Raw genomic sequence first — 17,471 nt, forward strand, 5'->3', positions numbered from 1 at the left:
AGTTTTGGGTCATCAACCTCATTGCTGGCAGTTGTGGATGATGTTGCTAGGCCTCCAAAATCAGTTGTTCGGAGCAAGGAGGTGCCAGATTTGAGATTCTTGTGTTACAACCGACGAGACAACTTTTCATGTTCTACCATGGAGTTAGATGTGCTCCAGACTGGGTTCCAGGACGTTGGATCTTACGACGTATCCAAAGTTTAGAGTTGCTCGAAGGTTTTTATATGAGGATTGATGTGTGGTTTTGGCGTTCTATATTGCTCCGTCCAACTGAGGCGACATGAAGGGCGATAGAGGTCACTGGATATGAAAATGAAGCTAGAAGGTCCTAGAAGCGTTTTCTTTGTAATTGCTCTATTTTACAAGGTTATTCATGTAATCTGCACTACTACAAAAATTCATTTCGTGGGACGTCCCTGTACAGACGGATCTATGGAGCTGTCTGTACAAAAGGCACCACAGACAGCTTCAAACTAGAACCGTCTGAGAAAATAGCAACGATCAGTTGCAACAAAATGAGACGCTACAGTATAGACGTGTAACTACAACTATCTGTACTACTAATATAGACGGTTCTAGTTTAGAACCGTCTGTACTATTTCTTTTTACACAGATGATTCCAAATTAGAACCATCTATAAAAAAAGAACCGACTATACTATAGACGGTTCTAAGTTTAAAATCATCTATACTAATAGTGTCCCACTTATTTTGAGCGTATATCTTATATAGATTATTTTCATACAATGGTCAGCAATGAACGACATGTGAGATGGTGAGGAAGGTTTGCGCGAGGTTAGAGGTTGCTGGTTCGACTCCTAAAAAACGTACTCGTGGTATTTCATGTGAAAAATCGTGTGACTTGCGATATTTTTTTAGCTCTAGAAAACTTAATGCAAACGGTTCCAATAACGAGTCATCTAGCCATCTATACAAATCATTTATACATATGGTTCTAAATTAGAGCCGTCTGTATAAATTATTTATACAGACGGTTCTAATAACGAGTCGTTTGTACAAATCTGATTTGTGCATACTAATGATTCAAAAAAGTGTGCTACACGGGATTTTCGAACCGTCTGTACAAATCATTTTTCTACTAGTGTTGGGCATGTATCATGCTGCAATCATATATCATATATCATATATCATATCATATCATATCATATATGTATAAATTGGAGGCTCCTCCAGCAGGCCCATGGTAATTTCAGAGAAAATAACTAGAAATTCTCACGTTAATCTAAAAAGCTGGAAATTCTCATGTGAATCTAAAAAGCTAGAAATTCTCACGTTAATTGGAGAAAAATGACCTGGAAAGTCCAATCTCTCTAACTAACGAAATCTACCGTATATGTGCATGGCCTAATAGATCAGAAGGGAAACTTGACTTCGATTCAGATTGTTGAATAAGTGGTCACGTTTCTAGAGTCCCAACACGAAACGAGCTAAAAGAAAAAGGCAAGACTATGTCATGCCATACTAGATTAATTGCTCGAATCCTAATATGAACCAAACTAAAGAAAGATCGAGACAGATCATGCCATACATAGCCAGATTATCGGGCTGAAAGGCAAACTGAAGGCAAGACCATGTCGGGCTGAAAGGCAGAAGAAACTAGGGTTTCACACAATTCATCTACCACCGATTTCATGCTTCCTCTTCAGCTCTTAAACATGTGCCTTCTGAGATGTGTCCCCGTTTACTCTATATGCATTACATACTTGCATGCTGGGACCTTCCTTCTTGTTTTTCCTTTTCCTTTTCAAGAAAGTTTGGCTCACGAAGATGATGGTCAATTACCCAACAGCATTTGGATCTGAAAGGGCTGTGCGTGGCTACAACAGGTGCAACGCCGACCCTGTTCACGTTGCCTTGCCTCCATGAGCTGCTGAATAACTTTCTACGATTCGATCAAGCTCGCAACACTATCTGATATATCACCATGCGCCCACACGAGATTCCCTTCGCCTCCCGGCGTAATTAATCCCGCTGCAATCACGGCCAGGTGCATCCGGCAATCTCCTCCAGCAGCGCGAGCGTGTGCCTTTCAAGGGGTGTGCATACGAGGAAGAATAGAGAAGAGATGATGCATCTTATAAATAGCAGGCACCTCTTCTTGAGTTCATCATCCAAGACAAAGTTGAAGGAGAATTTAGTGTTCGAGTTCTAGGCTGGTTGTCCCCCAGAGTTCCCTCCAAACACTTCAGCAGTTGGGCCCTACTGCAGCTGCTCAATGTAGGGCTTGTTTTGGGCTAGTGAAGTGTTTGCGGGAACTCTAGGTGGCACCCAACAACTTTTAAGGCCAGGGGTAGGTGGAAGTTATAGGTAAGAGAATCATGTTTGTTGTCATCAAGAGTTTCCTTCAAACACTTCACATGGAGTTTTGCTTGCCCTAGAGTAAGCTTTGGAACCAATGTGAAGTGTTTGGGGGAACTCTTGGTGGCACTCGGCAATTTTTTAAGGCAAAGGATCAGTGGAAGTCATAGATAGGAGAATCATCCTTTGGCGAAGTCATGGATAAGATAATCACACTTAGTGTCACCAGGAGTTCCCTTCAAGCACTTCACATGGAGTTTTGCTTGCCCTGGAGTAAACTACAGAACCAATGTGAAGTGTTTAGGGGAACTCTTGGTGGCACCAAGCAATTTTAAGGCTAAGGATCGATGGAAGTCATAGATGAGAGAATCACGCTTGGTGAAGTCATAGATAAGATAGTCATGCTTGGTGTCACCAGGAGTTCCATTCAACCACTTTGCATGGAGTTTTGCTTGCCATGGAGTAAGCTTTGCAACTAATGTGAAGTGTTTGGGGGGGGGGGGGGGACTCTTGGTGGCACCCTGCAATTTTTAAGGCTAGGATTCGGTGGAAGTCATAGACGAGTGAATCATGCTTTGAGAAGTCATGGATAAGATAATCACGCTTGGTTTCTTCCGGAGTTCCCTTCAAGCACTTCACATGGATTTTTGCTTGCCCTAGAGTAAGCTTTGAACCAATGTGAAGTGTTTGGGGGAACTCTTGGTGGCACCGAGCAATTTGTAAGGCTAGGGATCAGTGGAAGTCATAGGTGAGAGAATCATGCTTGGCGAAGTCATGGATAAGATAATCACGCTTGGTGTTTTCAGGAGTTCCCTTCAAGCACTTCACATAGATTTTTGCTTGCCCCGGAGTAAGCTTTGAACCAATGTGAAGTGTTTCGGGGAACTCTTGGTCGCACCGAGCAATTTGTAAGGCTAGGGATAAGTGGAAGTCATAGATGAGTGAATCATGCTTTGCGAAGTTATGGATAAGATAATCACGCTTGGTTTCTTCTGGAGTTCCCTTCAAGCACTTCACATGGATTTTTACTTGCCCTGGAGTAAACTTTGAACCAATGTGAAGTGTTTGGGGGAACTCTTGGTGGCACCAAACAATTTGTGAGGCTAGGGATCAGTGGAAGTCATAGATAAGAGAATCATGCTTGGCGAAGTCATGGATAAGATAATCACACTTGGTGTCTTCAGGAGTTCCCTTCAAGCACTTCACATAGAGTTTTGCTTGCCTTGGACTAAGCTCTAAACCAATGTAAAGTGTTTGGGGGAACTCCTGGTGGCACCTAACAGTTTTTAAAGCTAGGGATCAGTGGAAGTCATAGATGAGAGAATCATGCTTGGCGAAGTCATGGATAAGATAATCACACTTGGTGTCTTCAGGAGTTCCCTTCAAGCACTTCACATGGAGTTTTACTTACCCTGGAGTAAGCTTTGAACCAATTTGAATTGTTTGGGGGAACTCTTGACGGCACCCAGCAATTTTTAAGGCTAGGGATCGGTGGAAGTCATAGATAAGAGAATCATGCTTGGCGAAGTCATGGATAAGATAATCACGCTTGGTGTCTTAAAGAGTTCTCTTAAAGCACTTCACATAGAGTTTTGCTTGCCCTGGAGTAAGCTTTGGAACTATTGTGAAGTGTTTGGGGGAACTCTTGGTGGCACCCAGCAATTTTTAAGGCTAGAGATCGGTGGAAGTCATGGATAAAATAATCATGCTTAGTGTCTTTAGGAGTTCCCTTCAAGCAATTCACTTGGAGTTTTGCTTGCCTTGGAGTAAGCTTTGAACCAATGTGAAGTGTTTGGGGGAACTCTTGGTGGCACCTATCAATTTTTAAGGCTAGGAATCGGTGGAACTCATAGATAAGAGAATCATGCTTAGCAATATCATGGATAAAATAATCATGCTTTGTGTCACCAGGAGTTCCCTTCAAGCACTTCAATGGTGTTTTGCTTGTCCTAGAGTAAGCTTTAGAGCTAATGTGAAGTGTTTGGGGGAACTCTTGGTGGCACCCAGCAGTTTTTAAGGCTAAGGATTGGTGGCATAGATCAGAAAATCATGTTTGGTGAAGTCATAGATAAGATAATCACGCTCGGTGTCACTTGGAGTTCCCTTTAAGCATTTCACGTAGAATTTTGTTTTGCCATAGGGTAAGCTTTGGAACCAATGTGAAGTGTTTAGAGGAACTGTTTGTCCCAACAAGCATTTTAACAATGTTATTGACCTAGAAACAGTCCTACCAGAAACATATAGGATGTGTTTGGTCGATCGAACGAGGTTTCGTAGAACTGCATCATATATTCTGGATGAGAAGAAGCATACTGAGTGGAGTCATATGTATTGAATAGAAGAGTGTTTAGTTGGTTGTATCTGATGCCGTATGAGCAAATGCAATAAGTTAATTTTCTGTTTGATTGATCGAATCTGAAACCGCATGAGCGAATGCAAGAGTTGATATCGTGATTGGTTACTCGCATGAAGATATTTTTATGACACTGACAAGTGAATCCATCAGCATGAGGAGATGCAGAGCCTACATCTGCTCATTGAGCTTCACTCCTTAGCCAAGCTGAGGCCATGAATTTGCATGAGTGGATACAGGCAGGAACAGCAGATACAGGCAACCAAACACGTTTTTTTCTAAAATTATACGCATTCGCTCATGCAGGATAAGGCTCATTCAGGAACCAAACAGACCCATAGCCGTTATCAACCCCATCTATTGCCACCATGAGTTCCTTCCAAGCACTTCACGCAACTTACAAGCTTAATCGATGTATCACATTAAGCATCTTACAAGCTAGTGTGAAGTGTTTGGAGAACTCTCGGTGCCACCAAACACCAATAGCGCTCGCAGAGACCAATATAACGTACATCGATAACTTATTGCATATGAGACTTCGAATGTTTACTTCAAACGCATCTCAATGATTGAATAGCTTGTTCTGAAATCTGAACATAAGCATAATCCATCCTTGTTGTTACTTGCTAATGTATCTTGCATGGCTTCACCTACTTACTGTTGTATTGCAAGGAGAAGAATACGCTCATGGGACATTTGCAAGTTCACCGGTTGCAAGAGCAACCAGTACCACTTGGTGCCAGGTAGACCAAGAACTGTAGCAAATCCGGTAAAACTCACACACATCAACAAATTAAAGGCATCCTACGATTATTGTTCAGCGAAGCACTCCAAAAAGAAGACAGTAGGAGTACATTCGATTTGCACGTAGAAACAAAATCAGATGTACATTCAGATGCAACTGCAACACTAAAAATTTCCATCTGGTAGTGCATTCAGGTGATCTTTGCCTGACATGTCACTAAAGGAGTGGCCTCTCTACATCACATTCAGTTGCAGATGGCGCCATCAGCTCGGCGAACATTTTGTCCTCCATGTTCTTCGCCGACAGCACCACGTAGAGTCCAACAAACATGAGCACAATCCCCACTAAGCTGCAGTGAACAAATGATGTGAACATGTTAGCAACCAATGTACTGGTTGCAGTTAAGCTCAGCTCAGAATTCAGAAAATGCGGCAGCATTCTTGCAATGCAAGTGCATGACTGATGGACCTACCATCCTAGGCCAATCCATTGCCCGAAGAAGATGAGCGAGATGAACGCCGAGAACACAGTCTGGAACGGGCTGAACATCGACACGAGCACGGGCCCCTTGCGCCCAATGCTCGACACCTGGAATGTCGTGCACAGGCCGATCACCACGCCTCCCTGCAGCAGCAGCAGTTTCAGTCTTCCAGAGCAATGCAGGCTACAAGAAGGTAACATCACCTACTGAAAGTCTGAATCTGGTAGATAGATGTATATACCACAAGCACAATTTCACCGATGATCCTGGCGATGTCGTCCGTGGTGCCCGCGTCGAGCTTCCCCTCCATCAAGACCTGGATGGTAGCACTGAAGATCGACCCCATAATGGCGGTGATCGAACAGACGGACAATGGCGCAGGGAATCTCTTCAGGGCTGCAGCCTACACCAGCACCAGATTCAGCTAAACATCAGAGACACTGGCTGCTGACAAATTTACGGGACTATGACTAATGCTTAATAGCTTATGAAGTTTATACCTGCATGACAGTGTTGCAGGCGAAGATTGTGACTCCGGTCAGAAGATAGAAACATCCAAGGATCCAGTCTTTCTTACCATTCCCCTGGGAGAGTTCTTCGTTGCTAGGAGTGGGGTTCTTCAGGAAGCTCAAGCACATTGCCCCACTGAGGCACACCAATGTGCCCAAGATCTTTGCTCTGGTGTATTTGCACTTCCAATCGAACCTCTCAAACCTGCAGATCAACAGTTAGGATTGTAAGTATGATTTGTGATTCTGATGCTTCTATTTGAGTAAAATTCAGTACCTCAGAGAGGCCGCGATGATGAAGATGAAGCCAGGGCCAAGATTAGGCATGGCGGAGGCGATCGCGGGCGAGGTCCGTTCGGCACCAAGCATCATGAAGACTTGATATATGGACACCCTAAACAAGAGAGTGGAACTTGCTCCATAAGTTGCTCGGAACTATCTCGTATTGGATTTTTTTTTCGCCATGTAATGATTTGAGGGACCATCATGTTAAGTTACCAAGTGTGGATAAACTTGAACAATATGAGCTTATTTGCACCAAATTGAAGAATTAAGCCATTTAGGTAAAGAGAACTTTCCGGTTATATGACTGACATAATTTATAAAATCTAGTACCAAATCATTCATCTAAAATGGCTACTGTATAGGATTGAAGGTAATTTCGGGGCATAGTTCGCTCCAACTAGTTGACATTTCTTTAACATGCTAATTAATAATCTCTTAAAAATTCTAAAAAAATCGATTAAAAAAATCTAAAATTTGCACGCTAGCTAACAACCTACAGCCGAAAACTTGCTCATTAGGCTACCTAAGCATCAAGGATAAATATCAATTGGACAATTAGAAGCAATTAAATAAACGTTTGTAAAATATTTTTGTTACAGCCAATCTCTCACCCTCCTAGTGAAATAATGACGATCTGAACCACCAACATGGGACTCCACGCTTTGGGCCATTTCTTCCTGCAGACAATCAAGCAGGCATCAAATCACAAAATTAGTTTTTTTAATTGAACAAAATTACTCTTATTCAATGAACAAGACACAATTAGTACTAACGAAAGATAGGTTTCATGCACTCTCTCCATGAATCGTCGTACCGTACACAAAGAGAGATCGATGCTCACCTCTCGAGCGCGATGGCGAAGGGGAGGACGACGACGGAGGATGCGGCGCAGGCGACGACGATGATGAAGAGCGAGGGGACGCCGGCGGCGAGCAGGCCGTCGAGGAACATCATGTAGAGGCCGTAGATGCACTGCACCGCGAGCAGGCCGCAGATGGTGAGCACGTCCGAGCAGCACGACACGCCGCCGCACAGCATCTTGATCCTCTTCCTCTTGATCGATCGATCAAAGATCGAGTAAGCACTACAACTAGAACTCTCTGATATGCTAGCTTAATTGTGCGTGCACTGCATGGACAGCAAGAGTCGGACAAGCATGTGAGCTAGCTTTAAACCTCGTCTGTCTTGCAGAGCTACAGGTATGATTTGGAGTTCGTATAATAAAATAAAAAGTTTAAATATTTGTATTGAATTTAAAATCAAAATAAAATATTTTAACTAAAGACTACCTAACGATCTGATAAGAATTCTTTGAACTAAAGCTCTGATAAATAAATTCGTCAATTCCTTGCTTCTTGTGCGTGTATGTATATCTGTAGCTATACATACGGTCAGATTGGATTGGGTTGAGTGACATTGACACACGATCGATAGATCGATCTGGTGCAACACTCCGCCGACCAATCAGGTAACTCCAAGCTGGGCCATTTCTGCACGCACATGCATGCAAAATGCAGCAGCATTTTTGAATCAGACAAAGAAGAAAAAGGAAAGGGCAATTGTTCCTAGATTCAGGGAACAGGCAGGATAAGAGAAGGCATCAGAAAAATGGAGGAAAACTTGGATTTGGATGTCAGAGCCTGGCAACCTGGGAAATGGTGCTGGGGACATGCATGGAGTTGGGAGAGTCTTGCTGCCCACGTGGCGGCGCATGCATGGCCGCACGCGTCGCGGTCGCACCGGAGCCTGCCGCTCTGATCAGCAGAGCAGAGTCGAACGAAGCGACAAGATATGGCGATGGCGAGCCGCCGGCGACCGTGCATGCTCCGGCCTCTGGCAACTCGAGCGCGCGACACGTGTCATAGACCAAGAAGCTGCTTCTGGCCCCTCTTGTTAGTTGATAGTAGATAAGACCATCTCCAACCATATTCCCTTCATTTCGTTCCCTTCCCGATTCCCTTCTCCGTTCTTATTCCCTTTATTTCCTCTCATCTCCAACAGCTTCCCCTCGAGGGGAATCGCGAAGGGAATGGAGAGAGAATCCCGTCCTGAAGGGAATGACCCTGGGAATCCCGTAGTGACGGGAACCGTGAAGGGAAACCGTTGGAGCGCTGAAGGGAATGAAAATCCCGTCGTGAAGGGATTTTCGTCCCTGAAGGGAAACCGTTGGAGATGGTCTAAGGTCTTTGATCAAATGCAGGGAGGGGTTTCTCTAACTTTAATATTATCGTGATTTTTTTATTAACATGCAGAATCCTCTAATTTTATTACTGATATGTAAAACCATAAATCGGTTTTATATGTTAGTAACAAATTGATGATGACATTAAAATTAGAGAATCCTGACGTCAAGTGCAGAAGGTGCAGTGCATTGAAGCAGCGTCGGTGCCATACAAGCAAGCTGAAGCCATTCATGTTCATCTTTTTTTTTTTTTTAAAGTTGAAGCCATTCATACAGCTTCACAAATAACATGTTCATTTTTCCGAGGTCTAAGCTGAAACTACCAAAAAGTTACGTCTTTCCAATAAGCAATGATGGCAAACATGGCCCAGTAATAATAAGATCAACATGAGACTAGGAGGAACAAAAACAAGTCAATCTTGTATGATTCGATGTCAATCTTCAGGGCACTGGGAAAAACCAGAAATCATGCAGTCAATAAGCTCAGGCTAACATTCCAGCGCTCGATACCAACCAAAGAAAGAAACAAACGACAGCACTGCGCTGTCAAATGTAGTCGCCCTGTACAATATTTCTCGCAATGTACTTCCCCAAGAAATCAAATCCGTGGGAGTCGAGAGCTTCGATCTCCGCACGCTTGCCCACCTCGACCATCAGTGTCAGCTCAGTTCTGTAATTCTCCTTAAGCCAAAAAAACAAACAGTAGTAATTAAATGTGCCATAGCTCATAAGCTAGGAGTCTATGGCCTCCATGTCAAAAGGAAAAATGATCAAGCATTTGGTGGTGTAAATGGGAAGAACAGAAAACTTTTAACAATGAAAAGCGTCCTTGTTAAAAGTTTTGACCCCTGGTCAAATTAGTTGAGTAAAGTTCAGGGGGGGCAAGATCCTCACCGTTGCTTCCCAAAAAAGAAAAGACAGGCGTCCTTGATGTACAACATGTCGGATTTATTTGTCACAAGCATATCAGGAGTACTTTCATATTCAGAATGACCAATTACAAAGGGCAGATTCCAGGGAATTAGTCCTTTTTGTATCTATCGAAACTTGAGCTAACAGCTACGTTGTTACTTGATGCGTGGCCAACAGTCCAACACTGGCAACATGTGTTGCACTTTTTTTTGCCATAGTTTGAAACAAATATTACACTATAATTGCCTCTTAAACAGCCGCACTCATTGGTCAAACTAACTAGACAAAGCACTATGCACTTATTCAGCGACTTTGTTGGTCAATTTGGAGCAAGAGCCAAACAGATAGAATATCATAATGCAGGTATGTGGTTCAAAAGATGAATGCGGAAAAATCTCCAGATTTACTTGTCACTTCATGTTCCCAGTTGTATCTAATCTGAAATTTGCTGCTTCCAAAGCTACTACATTACTCCAAAAGTTGAAGAGCAGAAGACATCTGCAGAAATTTGGATGACAGCAAGCTTTTCGCAATCTGCAAATCACATGGCTTCAACTCTTGAAATGCACTATCAGGGATAAGCTGCAGATCATCCCCTCTTAGCCCAAGCCATTTCACATTGCAAGCTGAAAATGAAGAATAAGATTTGTATTATTTGACAATCTTGGCGTGATCAGTATTTGATCAATCAAGCAAAGTACCATATCTGTATGACTCCAAACCCATTGATATGCTTCCATATTTGTAAGTGCACAATATAGCAAGCCCTGCTGGGTTCCATCTAATTATATCTGAAAAACAATTTTATCTGAAATGGTTAAAACAAATACCAGTCAATTATACTATATAGAGTCAGCACAGGAAAGGGCTTAACCAATCCACTAATGCAAAAATTGGCATATTTGGAAAATTCTGGCTCAGTCGATGAAAGATAAACCTGCATCGGAACATAAAAGATAGATGGGATAAGTACACTAGATATCCAAATATGTCAACAATATCAGGGACAGTAGATTTGGATGCAAAAGTGTGCTATTATAAACCATAGGAACCTAAATAAGAAAAGAAAAGGCTTGTACTGGAGGTAAACAACCTCGTAGCAAGATCAGGATATCCTTTTGCAGTGATTAGGATACAAGGGAGCTGATTATACAAGTGGTCTTCAGCCAGCCTCTGAAATATGGCGTCCTATTTCGAACAAGTGGCCGATGAGCTGGTAGTAAAGAATAGTGACATGCTACTAGACTGCAAAAACAAAATTGATACCTTCTCAACTATAATCATATACCGAGCATCTGAATGCAAATTTAATTTGCTCAGCTGGTTCAGATCTCCAGTAATTGCATGCCCGGAAGGTCCAAGAATAGAGCTGTCAATGTGTTATTCATCCAGTTCCTAAGATAGTTTGGACAAGCAATTTAGGTGCTTCAAGAAAAGATAAACAAGTGATTATCATTTCCCTCAGCTGATAATTCCAATAAGCAAGACATTTCTCAACATATCACGGAGCCCACATGCAAGACAAGCCACCCAATCAGCGCCCCTCTGCTTGATGCTATGATTCCTAGGCTTTGCCTTGTACACTGGAGCAAGGACACAACATATGCATAAGAACACAGTGCGAAATCTGATTTCATTCCAAGGTACATGCTGCAAAGGAAAGAACCAAATGGGGTTGGAATGAGAGGCTTGTAGACCTTGAATGGTTTGGCTCACATGGCACATACAACTGAAATACTTGGGCGAGTTCGAGAGGAGCTTGTAGAACAACTCCCTTTGGTTGACCTGCTTCCCCTCGCCCAAGATCTTGTAGCACATCTCCATGACCTTCCAAACTGTCACAATAGGAAAACACAACCATTTTAACAGACTAATTAGTGCATTCACATTGGAGAAATGTGTTCCCACGCGACGAAAGAAATCATTGGCAACCTCTTACAAACGCCTTTGCATTGTTTTCTCTCATCAGAGACCTCTTGCAGAAGGCGTACGACAGGTAAACCGATGAAAAGTCGCTCAGTAACCCTCTGCGCAGGCTGCAGTTGGCAGAGCTCCGGCTAATCTGCCATGCCGAAAGCACTCACTTCAGAATTTGTGCACAGTCGATCAATGGCAAGTGAACATACTATCAACAATACATTTTCCCATTATCATCTTTATTGGAAAGCTACAGCTAAAGGTCATACCAAATTCTTCCAATACACAACAAGAGATTACTGTACTAATCTTGATGAGGATTATTTGAAAATTAAATTTCCAGTAATCTCTGATATTGCTTGGTTAAGAACAAAAATCATGTGCTTGGCCACATGGGTGCACTGCCACTGCAAGTAAGAAAGAAATGGAGGTTTTGGATTGTGCTTTCGGCGTACCAGGGAGATGACGGAGATGGCCGGCGAGGAAGTTGATCACCGCCACCTCGATCCTTACCCGGATCTATTCGACTTATTCGAAGGCGGAGGCGAGGGGGGTGGGGGGGGGGGGCGGAAAACGAAGCGAGCGGGGAGGAAAGAGTCGCTGACCTCGGCGGGCGGGAGGGTGTCGGCGGAGCAGAGACGGCGGTCGGCGCCGAACAGCGACGCCACTGCGCTTCGCGGCGGAGGCGAGCCGCAACTTGGCTTGTGTGCGGCGCGGGCACTGGCGGGCAGCCGAGCCGGGCTGAAATGGGCTCAGGCTCCATTTTTTATGGGCTTTTAGTAGCCCGGCCCATAGTCATTGGAGTATCTGGGCCGGAATGAACTGTTGGGCTTCAAGACATCCTCGTGCAGTTGTGCGGCATACAGCAACTGCCGCGCAAGGCCTAACAAAGAAAGGCTCGCCCTGCACAGGGCCCGGCAAAGAACGACCACCTGGTTTGCCGAGAGCTTTTTCATTTTTATATTTTTAATTTTCTAATTTAGCAGAAATATATATCCGTTTTAAAAAATTATAAAAATAAGTCTTTCTGACCAGTTCAGCACTGTTGTGATTGATAGAAATGCCTAATCCTAGTTAAGGAGCCAACATATTTGCTCTCCTCTTTATGTCTGCTCTTCCTGGCATGTAGAGATCTGATTGGGCTTGGGCTTAGCGCAAGGTATAAATATGGTCCACTGAACAAGCGAGATTTATAAAAATCGTCATTTCTTGCCCTCTAAAAGGATGATCAATATCATCGGCCAACCATAGTGTGAGGAGAGTCCTTACTACTTCAAAGGCATCAGGCCCTCCTATGTCATCAAGAAGAGAAGCATAAAGTGGCATGTGCGAGAAGAGAAAAATATCCCCACTTTATGTAGTAGATTTCATGTTCCATCTTTAGCATTCTACTATCCTAAATCATATACCGCGTTATTTGTATTAACCCTTGACGTCTTGTATCAACATCTATTTGTCAATAAAAATGTCATGTTCTCCTATCTAGTAAAACAGCTTCTGCACAAATTAAAAAGCATCTTGTCTTATATAAAATTTGCTATCTCTAGATGGAAAAGGCAAACTTTATAAATAAAAACACCCCTTCTTCCTCTGGGGGCAAGAAATATTTCTCTCTCTTACTTAGAGGGCGAGAAATATCTCTACAGAGGACAAGTTAATAACATGTCATTTCTCACTCATTTAATGAGCAAGATTTAAAAATTACCCATTGAATGGGCGAGAGAAGAGTCTATTTTTATAATTTTTTAAAGGAGCATTTATTTCTACTAAATTTAAAAATATAAAATATAGAAAAAGATCATTTGTCAAAGTAAATGAACAAGGAAATCCTGTGGGTGCGTTATATTTATTGAAAAGGAAAATATTTGGTTAGTTGTATCTGTCTAGACTGGCTGAGCTAAATTTTTGTTTGGTTGACTGAATTTGAAGCCGCAAGAGCGGATGCAATAGTTGAGATTGTGGTTGGTTATTCGTATGAAGATGATTTTATGAGATTGACAAATGAACCTACATGTGTGAGTAGATGCAAGCTGTAGGATTAACAAGTGGATCCATCTGTGTGAGCGGATATAGAACCTATATCTGTCGGGTTAGGCTACACAGTGAAGCTCGAATCGAGCTTTACTCCCATGTTAGGATGCAAGCTGTGGGATTGACAAGTGGATCCATCTGTGTGAGCAGAAGTAAAACCTGCATCTGTCAGACTAGGCTACGCAATGAAGCTCGAATCCGGCTTTACTCCTAGGTTAGAGTAAGTCTATATATTTATATCTGTCAGATCAAGTTAGAACGGTAAATATAGATAATTAAATAAATTTCTTTTAAAGATTATACACATTCACTAGGATAGAAAGGAGAAGACGTGAGAATCAAACACATCCTACATAGCCCCACCTGCTTTCAGGCTTTCAGCCTACCAGTAGCATCATGTTTGAGATTTGTGCAACCTGAATTCGATAGCTGAGATCACAAGCGCGAAGCAGAGATGCGTGCGCGGGCTGGGGCTGTTTCGGGATACATGCCATGGTGGGATTGGATGGGAGTGAGATGGGAAGTGGTTTGTATTTGATACGATTTTTTCCTCTCAAACCGTACATCTATTTTTAAATCCGTTTGAACCATAATGTTGTTTAAATCAATATAACAAAATAAGATTCAATGTGAATATATTACTTGTATGTCTGATTTTAAAAAAATCAACATTTTGAATGACACAACATATTCAAAATGTTAAACTAGGTTTTGAAAAATATTGAATCAAGTTTCTAAAAATACTGATGTATTTCAACATTTTTATGAATATGTTGAGTCAAGTTTTTTTAAATGTTGAACGTGTATGATGAAATTATTGAGTTAGGCTTCAAACAAATATTGATTCAATTATTTCAAATTGTTGAAAGAAACAAAATGATATATATAATAAATTAATCACAAGGATTACAAGATAAAGGGGGAAAAAAGAAGAACATGGGTTGGACTTTTTTTCCCAGGTGGGCCTCCTGGGGTGTCCACTTGATGATGGTTTTGTAGTCGCGATATATATATGTATATATATATATATGTATATATATATGTATATATATATATATGTATATGTATGTATGTATGTAAAAATATATGTCTATTTTAAAAAATGGCAAGACTATTCTACCGTTACTCTTGGATGTGTGACATCTTGTTGGTCCCACGGTCAAACTGGTCTGAATTAAATAAGGCCGCTGACCCGGTGGCCACGTCAAGGGTGTCATCCATCCAACAGGCGATAGGAGCGACGCAATGCTCCCTAGAGGGCCCACTGAAAAGGTGTCGCTCATTCAATGGGCGACACCTTTTTAATATATAAAGGCCGCTCCATGCCCGGCTGATATCAGCAGCGTCATTTGAGCCTTTCCCAGTTGAGAGCAAAGAGAGAGCGCACAGAGACAGGGAAAAGGGCAGGGGAGGGGAGGGAGGAAGAAGAAGAAGAGGCGAAGCCCTTTTGAAAAAAAATGTACTTTTTTGCTTCTTCTTTTTTCAAACCAAATAGGATAGCCACTAGTGGTAGGTTTTAACATAGGTTAGAGGTTAGATCTAGGGTTTAGACATATGTTAGCAATTAGATCTAGTATGTAGACATAGGTTTGGAATTAGATGTAGTATTTAAACATAGTTTAGATAGAACTTAGCTAATAGATATAGGATAAAGAGGTGTTAGATGTAGCGTTGTTAAGACTTTTTTCAATGTAGAGTAAATGTTGGACTATGTTTTTTTATCAATTTTGCTTTTATATATAAGTTTACGTATGTTTTATTTATGTTATATCGAAATAATGGCAAGGTTCTATGTCAACGGTTAGCAGGTATGTTGGATAAGCAGCATTTTATGATTTTTTTTGGAACAATGAAATATTCTATGGTCTGAAAGGGCTAGTTCTATCGGCCTTTGAGTCAATGGACAAGGGTGTATCCGAACCTATGCAGAACAGTGTCAGGCATTTGTACGATTGGTTGATGCAGAGTTTCAAAATAGACCCGAGGTTCAAGAGATGACCATTAGCATTGTGGGCAACAGTAAGAGAGATGTGAGTACTAGAAGGTGTACCCACTGAGGAAAAACCAAGTTTGGAGGAGGTACCTGGAGGATGTAGTGGAAAGAGATTGGCCACCTATGTTGCTTATACAATGGAAGAATAAGAAGGAAATTGAGAAGATGCAGGGTGGGGTGTATGTAGAGGAGGAAGGGTTGATGAGAAAGAGGGTGATGAGGATGAGGGTAATGAGGATGGCGAACCAGATGCTGGACAATCATCAACTGTTCCGATTGAACCCACCGGTGAGGCAGACGAGGGGGAACGAATCCCTTCTCTAATTTAACAGATGGTGCAGGATGATTTTGAGGCCAACAAAGCTCTTGAGTATGACATGCCGGATGATGAGGACGATACTCCTATCCCTATGGATTGGAACAATCCGAACTTCAATAACCTTGTGGTGAATAACAGGAATCAAGTGTCCTGGGAGTATACTTAGAATGAGGTGACTGAAGGGGCTAGGTATCCTACCAGTCAGACCATGAAGGATGTGACATCGCTTCGATGGCAGTTTTATATTGTGAAGTCAAGCAAGAGGGAGTATGATGTTGAGTGTGTGAAGGAGGGTGCCTGTTGCAGGTGCACAACTTTAAGGGGAAATGGGTTGAGTATTGGGAGGTGTCAATTGTGGTGGACCATAATTGCACGCTAGACGAACTTGAGTCGAGTTGTATGAACCTGACATCAATGTTTGTTGCTAATGTGATGTACGCCCAAATTGTGAATAACCTTAACTGCGAACCAGGTTCTATAATCAGGGTAATTGAGGAGTAGTACCAGTACATTATCAGCTATAACAAGCCATAGAGAGCGAAGAGAAAGGCAATTGAGAGAAGGTTCGGGACCTACAAAGCGTCATATGACAATCTTCCATGCTTGCTTCAGACCATTGCTCGAAGGAACCCGAGGACTTATTATGACTTCGATAAGTACACATTGCTACCAGAACCTAGAGTTCATTATTCAAGGAACCTACAAGTATATCATGGATCGTTATGCATTAGCTCAGCCGACGCTAAATGATGCTCATCTAATTTATTGGATGGATGCTCATCTAATTTCTGGGACGAAGATCACTGAGTAAATGGAAGACAAGACGGAGAAGGCAAAGATGCACCGCATGAAGCCTATAGGTACTGCACAGCATAGATACAAAGTTCTTTGTAGGGACAAAGGTAAGAGGGGTAAAGTATCAAAGAGTTATCCAAGAGTGCACCCTCTTCGATGACAAGTATGCTTGCAGTTGCTACAAGCTGATGCTGCTGCACAAGACATGCTTGCAGTTGCCACGTGTGTTGTGACGAGCATGAGGACTCGAATGTACATCTAAGACTATTTCAAGAGGGAAGCTGATATAGTTCTCAACCTCCCAAGAGGACATCGGAAGAATCGACGCCCTCCATGAATGCTCCGATCGTACATCTGGACGACGCATGGGAGCACTTAGGCCATAGCTCATTCGGGTGGTTGTAAATCCTTATGTCACTTGGAGGACAAAAATCACTCTTATCCTGCAAAGGAAGGTTGTAGAGAGGCTCATCGTACTCTGTTGACCAAACGAACCCTCCCATCTCACTACCGGCCACCCTGCCCCCTTCTTCCTCGGCCCCTCCCACCCTAGTGTCACATCCATGAGCATCATGAGCATTTATGTGAAATTGTTGTGCCTTGTTTGTTTTTGGAGCATTTGTATGAATAC

At 42.4% G+C, this 17,471-nt stretch overlaps 1 protein-coding gene and 1 long non-coding RNA gene across 5 annotated transcripts; both read right to left on the reverse strand.

The window, feature by feature from the left end:
• Positions 1–5,632: 5,632 nt before the first annotated feature.
• LOC133896021 (WAT1-related protein At5g47470-like) lies at positions 5,633–7,729 on the reverse strand. The gene is made up of 7 exons (XM_062336536.1): positions 7,533–7,729; positions 7,303–7,368; positions 6,684–6,800; positions 6,398–6,611; positions 6,139–6,300; positions 5,889–6,040; positions 5,633–5,765 (listed from the first exon to the last, which is right to left on the reverse strand). Exons 1-7 carry the CDS (start codon positions 7,727–7,729, stop codon positions 5,633–5,635), a joined length of 1,041 nt encoding a protein of 346 aa, XP_062192520.1.
• A 1,441-nt stretch (positions 7,730–9,170) lies between these two features.
• LOC133894806 (uncharacterized) lies at positions 9,171–12,410 on the reverse strand. Of its 4 annotated transcripts, XR_009905529.1 has the most exons (10): positions 12,308–12,388; positions 12,158–12,221; positions 11,718–11,847; positions 11,483–11,620; positions 11,052–11,368; positions 10,879–10,973; positions 10,660–10,722; positions 10,487–10,576; positions 10,193–10,411; positions 9,171–9,554 (listed from the first exon to the last, which is right to left on the reverse strand). It is a non-coding gene; the product is annotated as an uncharacterized LOC133894806 (long non-coding RNA). The 4 variants fall into 4 exon arrangements; XR_009905528.1 differs by having other exon boundaries at positions 9,171–10,411; XR_009905530.1 differs by lacking the exon at positions 11,718–11,847 and having other exon boundaries at positions 9,171–10,411.
• Positions 12,411–17,471: the final 5,061 nt, after the last annotated feature.

This window comes from Phragmites australis, chromosome 16 (assembly GCF_958298935.1).
Source record: "Phragmites australis chromosome 16, lpPhrAust1.1, whole genome shotgun sequence".
Taxonomy (NCBI): domain Eukaryota; kingdom Viridiplantae; phylum Streptophyta; class Magnoliopsida; order Poales; family Poaceae; genus Phragmites; species Phragmites australis.

What these genes read in the sequence shown, in the direction of transcription:
- LOC133896021 (XM_062336536.1), bottom strand. Translation starts at nt 7,729, where the DNA reads ATGCTGTGCGGCGGCGTGTCGTGCTGCTCGGACGTGCTCACCATCTGC. An exon ending in GTCATTATTTCACTAGGAGG is followed by an intron (nt 6,801 to 7,302) that starts GTGAGAGATTGG and finishes TCTCTTGTTTAG; the next exon opens with GGTGTCCATATATCAAGTCT. An exon ending in TCGGTGAAATTGTGCTTGTG is followed by an intron (nt 6,041 to 6,138) that starts GTATATACATCT and finishes CTGCTGCTGCAG; the next exon opens with GGAGGCGTGGTGATCGGCCT.